This window comes from Nicotiana tabacum, chromosome 6 (genome assembly GCF_000715075.1).
Source record: "Nicotiana tabacum cultivar K326 chromosome 6, ASM71507v2, whole genome shotgun sequence".
In the NCBI taxonomy this organism is placed as follows: domain Eukaryota; kingdom Viridiplantae; phylum Streptophyta; class Magnoliopsida; order Solanales; family Solanaceae; genus Nicotiana; species Nicotiana tabacum.
In genome coordinates, this window is record NC_134085.1 from 4,026,324 (window position 1) to 4,033,402 (window position 7,079).

Sequence of the window (7,079 nt, forward strand, 5' to 3'; positions counted from 1 at the left end):
ACTTTGAACCCTAACATGGAGAAATTAAACAAAATCATTGTATTTCGAAAAAAACAAAGAAAGGAGAGAGAAACCTACCTTGGGAATGGAGGTCGCCGGCGGTGGAGCTGCTGCCATCGGTGGTCGTCGGTGGCGTGGGTAGCGTCGCTGCTGTTGGGAGTCGGAGGGGGGGTTTGAGTGCCAGAGAGAAAAGAGAGATTTTGGGGAAATATTTTGAAAGAATGGGAGGGAAACCCTGGAATTAAAAATAGCGACCAACTTTGGTCGCTAATTTGGTAGCTAAATAAGTTTTGACTTTTTGACCAAAATAGCGACCAAAGTTTGTCGCTATTTTTTGACCGTTTGACCAAAATAGCGACCAAAGTTGGTCGCTGTTTCTAAAAAAAATTAAATTACTTTTAATTCAATTTAAAATTATGTACATATGTAGTATAAATTTAGGATTTTAATTCAATTTAAGCTATATATATATATATATATATATATATATATATATATATATATATATATATATATATATTAATTGATATAAGTCGAGACGTTTTAATTTATTGTTAATATATATATATATATATATATATGCATATGAGTAGGTTATAAGTCGATGAATCAATTTACAAGTGTATCAATACCTAAAAGAACCTGTCCCTGTGTTCCGAGCGCTTCATGTTCTTATATATATATATAGAGAGAGAGAGAGAGAGCTTATGTACTATATACTATATTATACTATATATATCGAATATACCTTGATATATAATACACTATAATATACACTTAGTATATTAGTATATATAATACACTTAGTATATATATATACTATACTATACTATGCACTAAGTATTAGTGCATTAGCTAATATTATATCGAATATAGCTTATATATATATATATATATATATATATATATATATGCATATGAGTGGGTTATAAGTCGATAAATCAATTTACAAGTGTATCAATACCTAAAAGAACCCATCCCTGTGTTCCGAGCGCTTCATATTCTTATATATATATATATATATATATATATAGAGAGAGAGAGAGAGAGAGAGAGAGAGAGAGAGCTTATATACTATATACTATATTATACTATATATATCGAATATACCTTGATGTATAATAAACTATACTATATATATAGTATAGTGTATTATATAATACACTTAGTATATATAATACACTTAGTATATATATACTATACTATAATATGCACTAAGTATTAGTGCATTAGCTAATATTATATCGAATATAGTTTATATATATATATATATACACACACATATATTAATTGATATAAGTTGAGATGTTTTAATTCATTGTTAATATATATATATACAAAAGTGATTTTTAATTTTGACCATTGTTGACCTGAAAAGAGACCAACTTTGGTCGCTAAATATACATAAATTTAAATTAGCGACCAAAGTTGGTCGCTAAATTTAAATCAGATTTATTTATATTTTATATAATATTTAAAATAATAATATAATTGTTAAACATTAGAACTGGGTCCCAGATTAGCGACCAAAGTTGGTCTCTATTTTTTTAAGCGACCAACTTTGGTCGCTAAATTTGAATTATATTTTTTTATATTTTCATAATTTTTTAAATTAAAATATAATTATTAAAAGTTTATAACTGGGTCCCGTTTTTGGCGACCAAAGTTGGTCGCTATCTGTTTACCCCTTATTGGCAACCAACTTTGGTCGTTAATTTTAAATTATATTTTATAATTTTTTTAAAATAATATTATAATTATTATAATTTTATAAGTGGGTCCCCCTGTAGCGACCAACGTTGGTCGCTAATCTCAGTATACCTTTGACCAAGCAAGTCTGACCAGTCCGGTCAATATTTTGACGAAATTAGCGACCAAGTAGCGACCAAAGTATCAAATAATTATTTTATTATTTCGCCAATTTAGCGACCAACTTTGGTCGCTTTTCTTGACAGACCAACTTTGGTCGCTAAGTTTGGTTGCTTTTTTCCGGAATTCTAGTAGTGAGATGAACCCCGAGGACCAGGAGAAGACCTCGTCTATCACTAAGTTTGGAACATACTATTATAATGTAATGCCCTTCGGGCTAAAAAATATCGGAGCTACATACCAACACCTAGTTAACAAAATGTTCGAGGAACAAATAGGTAAATCAATGAAAATTTACATTGACATGCATTCGGAGTAAATCTCTTGTCTAGTAATATTTGGTAAGTGAACCGTAACAGCACTGTGCTTTTAGTTTGCATACTTGAAACATTTTGAGTGGACTGTTATCTAATGCGGCATGATGTGTTGGCATAAGGAAAGCTAGATGCAGTAGCAGATTATTCTGTCAGGAGATGCCATCTACTGTTAGAATGGTGGACCAGATTTTCCATGAAATTATTCAAGTGTTGCACTAGATGTTTCAGCTGGTTGATCCATTCATGTCTTGGAACAATTTGTGCGATCCTATTTGTTGAGAAAGCAAAATGTTGAGTGATGGTGCCTAAAGTACATTGGACGCGTCCTTCTAAGACTCTATTCAAGATCAACACAGATGGGAGCTCAAACAGGAACCTGGTACTTACTACGTGGAGGAGATGGTATTATTAGATCATATACTGGAAAATAGGAGCTTTTGCATCACCTTTCAATGAAGGAACTAACAATAGTGCTGAATCTAAAGCTAATTGGATTCATGCCCCGCCATTTGGAATCTTATCTCAGTAATTGAAAGCATTAAGGTAAGCTGAAGGTTTTGGAATATGTGCAGCTTCAACATTGCTTCAGAGAAGCTAATTTCACACCGAGTAATGAAGGATTGAAGTTTTGCAGGACAGATGCGGTATGATGAATTTGAGCAGCTTCCTAGCAAAACAAAGGCACAATGATCTTCCTGCAGCCACGCGTAAGAAAGATGTAATTAAACTAATTATACATACAATCGTATATCCACACACCACAGATCTTTGCACCATCTCTTTTAAAAATTGTGTATGTACAATTCTAACTTAATTAGTTTTCGACGAGGTCAGGTATTATGTTCCCTCCATATATTTTGTCTCGTGCTCTTTTCCTTTTGAAATCCAGTAGCAGTTGGAGAATTAGAGTTATAAGTGGAAATGGCAGGAGAGAGAGAGAGAGAAGAAGTGCAGTGAATTCATTCTCCTTAAAAATGAGAATTTTATGGCTCCTCATAGTAGGTGGGTCAACTAAAGTTACCTACAAGTCTCCAACTTTTAATTAGTTGGATTTAGTGGAAAAGGAAAACGGCAATATTCTATATACTAGGTGATGACCCAATAAAACAACCAGTGCATTGTTACTTATAATATAGTACCTTTCTCTGTCACTGGTTAATTTGTCTGCACTTTCAAATATTGATAATCTCAAAGTTGGGGGATTAGCTTGTTGCTCGTGATTGACGAACAAAAGAAACACTGTTGATAATTAGTCTACTATAAATACTTAACAACAAAGATCGATTATCCTTAGTTTTTCAGCTTTTTTCTTTTAGTTTTGCAATGACAATGAGGAAAGTTGACTTTAGTAGTTCATATTTCTTTGTGATGACAACTCTTCTTGTTCTTATTCTTCTATTTATTTCCACTGAGGCAGCAGCAACAGGCTTGTTCATCTTCGGAGACTCCACAGTGGATGCAGGAAACAACAACTATATTGAAACCATTCCTGAGAACAGAGCCAATTATGAACCATATGCCCAGAATGGTTTTTTCCAGGAACCCACTGGTCGCTTCTCCGATGGTCGTATCATCGTTGATTTCATAGGTGAGATGACCAACCACTATTATTTCTACAATTTCAAGAAATACAGCAGGTTGAAAAGTTTCACATCCGCAAAAGAATTTAATTACTTTGATATGTGTAAGCCAAAGTGGCTTTTTTTCTTTTGTTAAATGGCATGACATCAATCCCATTTGGACTTGAGATTTGTTTTGACTGATCTTAAAGGGGTTATTAAGAAATTATGTGATCTATACATAGGGGTGGTAAAATATCCGACGCGATCCATATTTAATAAAGTGCAGTCCGGTGCACAAAGCATCTCATGTTCACGCAGGGTTCGGGGAAGGGTCGCGCCCCAAGTGGCTTGGTATGTGATGTAGGTAGCCTACCCTGATGCAAACATCAGTGACTGATTTCACAACTCGAACTTGTGACCTATGCCTCACAGAGAGAACTTGACCGTTGCTCTAAGACTCCCCTTCCCAACCTATATTTAATACGGATAAAAATGGATTAACTAGTGGATAATATGGATATCCATATTATCCATGACTTCTTGAATATGATCAGTTTTTGGGATAATTACTACTCTCTCAAACTTGAGGAACCCCCAATTTGAGTTTTTGCTAATATAAAGTTAAACCCATTGGTTATACAAGTGGATAATATGAATCTTATCCATATTTGACCCATTTTTAAGAAGTTCATTATCCAACCCATTTTTAGTAGATAATATGGGTGGATAACTGTTTTTTAATCCATTGTGTCACCATTATCTATATATATATATAATTTCCTAAAAATGGATGATGGTGATGCAGCTGAATATGCAAAGTTGCCATTAATTCCTCCTTACCTGCAACCACATATTGCTGATTTCAGCAATGGAGTTAACTTTGCTTCTGGAGGAGCTGGAGTTCTTTCTACTACTCATCCTGGTTTGGTATGGGCATCAGCATTTTCATCTCCATTTATTAACAGTATACTTATTACTTCCTTACTATAGATATGGATACATATTATATTGTCTCAAATCCTTTTCTACATATGTTATATATAAGTGTAGATCTACACTGTTAATTACAAGTGATAAAATATCAGGTTATTGATCTGGAGAGACAATTAAAGTACTTTGAACAAGTGCGGAAATCACTAACAGAAAAGTTGGGAGTAGCCAAAGCAGAGGAAGTCATATCGGAAGCAGTTTACTTCATCAGTATAGGAAGTAACGATTACATGGGGGGTTACTTTGGTAACGAAACGATGCAGCAACTCCACGGTCCTGAAGAATATTTAGGGATGGTCGTTGGCAACTTGACTCAGGCAATTCAAGTAAACTACAAGCAATATCTTTTTCCTTTTCTATGCTGTTGGTTAAAATTGTACTTATGTACAGTATTTCAATGACAAGGAATTGTATGAGAAAGGCGCCAGAAAATTTGGTTTCTTAAGCTTGTCGCCATTGGGATGCTTACCAGCTCTCAGAGCTCTAAATCCAAGAGCTAATAACGATAATGAAGAAGCGGGAGGAGGTTGTTTTGACGCTGCTTCTGATCTTGCATTGGCTCATAACAATGCTCTCTCAATGGTCCTCACAAGCCTTCAACATATACTGCAAGGCTTTAAGTATTGCAACTCCAACTTCTACGATTGGCTTCTCGATAGAGTTAACAATCCCACAAAGTATGGTATGTATCATCTTTCTACCATTTCGCCTACTAGCTAGCTCATGGATGGCATTCTACTAATTAACTTTTGAGTTAACTAATAATTTGACATTACCTTCAGAAAACAGGGGTAAGGTCTGCATATACACTGCCCTCGTCAAACCCTACTTGTTGGATTACACTGAGTTTATTGTTGTTAATAATTCGCCATTATTGTTGCGTTATTAGGTTTTAAGGAAGGAGTGAAGGCTTGCTGTGGAACAGGACCTTATGGAGGTGAAAATACATGTGGTGGGACGAAAGAATATGAGATTTGCGATAATGCCAAAGACTACGTATGGTTTGATTCATTTCACCCGACAGAAGGCATACATGAACAATTTGCAAAAGCACTCTGGGATGGACCATCCTCCTCTGTTGGACCTTATACTCTTCAAGACCTATTTTTTGGTAAAGAGAAACAAACTATAGCTGATATTGTCGATATATAATCCAGAGAACCAGCAGCTGCAGAAATTTCCTAGTGTTAGAAGGAAAGATGTGTTAGCAATAAAGCCTTTTTATTTCTAAGTCCAGACTTATTTGTCCAAAAGTTCAGCTAAGTAAATTTCAAGTCCAGACTTATAATACCTTTCTAAAATTCTCCTTTTCTTTTTAAGAAAATGAATTTTAGTTGTCTTTGATTCTTATTTTGTTGACCTTTCGCATTGCAATAACAGAAGGCTAGCCCTTTCTCTCTATTCATTTGCATTGATCATTCTAGATTTAACTTGGTACGTTATGTTCTGATTCTAATGCTAGATTTTCTTTTTTTTTAGTGGATACCAAGATAAAGTTATATATGTTATCAATTGTGCAACTGTTAAAATCCAAAATTTTATCCAATTGAAGCATCAACTTTTGTATTAGTGGCACCACCAATATGAACACGAATAATTTGATTGTTTTGTGTTTCTCATTCTCGTGGAAGCAAACTCAAAGATGTAATTGTACAACTACGTTTTGCAAATGAATATGTTAATATTTAGTCAGCTTGGTGAAATTACCTTTTTTCTCAGTCCTACTAAACATGTAAACAAATATGAAATTATCTTTTTCGTGTCGGACCTCTTTTGTAAGCTATGTTTGGCATGTGCACGGGCGCGGGCAATTTAGTAAAAGAGATACATTGCTTAAATAACCTAAGGGAAAAGTAGCTCTTAACCAGAATCTAAGAAAAAAATGTTAGTTGTTCATATTTTAAATATTGTCGAAAATGATAATGTATAAGGAAAATGCTCGAAATATTTCATACACATACCCAATTGTTTTCTACATTTTGTGAGATCAGAATGTAATATCATTATATTTCTTTCTTTAAATCTTATGTGATTCGGCCTAAGGCATGCCTACCAACTTCCTAAACCAAGAAAATCTAATCCAACTTCCACAACTCAAAGGCAAAGGGAGAAAAAAAAAGAAGACAGTAGAATAGTATTTTAAGGCTTCTGCCTATAATCACCTCAACACTTCACCACATCATTATAGGACCAGATAAAGAAGCACAAGAACAACAAAATAAACCCAAAAAGCAGAAGAAAAAGAACAAAATTTAAAACAAATAGGAAAAACATCTGCCCTATCATTCCTGAGAAGCTTTCACAGCATCCGCCATCAAATTCACTTGTTCGTCCATCAATG

General features: G+C 34.1%; 1 protein-coding gene across 1 annotated transcript; it reads left to right on the forward strand.

Annotated features, from left to right (window-relative positions):
- Positions 1-3,324: 3,324 nt before the first annotated feature.
- LOC107759509 (GDSL lipase) lies at positions 3,325-6,139 on the forward strand. Its single transcript, XM_016577472.2, has 5 exons — positions 3,325-3,774; positions 4,554-4,675; positions 4,834-5,064; positions 5,144-5,420; positions 5,628-6,139. The coding sequence occupies exons 1-5, from the start codon at positions 3,510-3,512 to the stop codon at positions 5,888-5,890; spliced, it is 1,158 nt and encodes a 385-aa protein (XP_016432958.1). The 5' UTR covers positions 3,325-3,509; the 3' UTR covers positions 5,891-6,139.
- Positions 6,140-7,079: the final 940 nt, after the last annotated feature.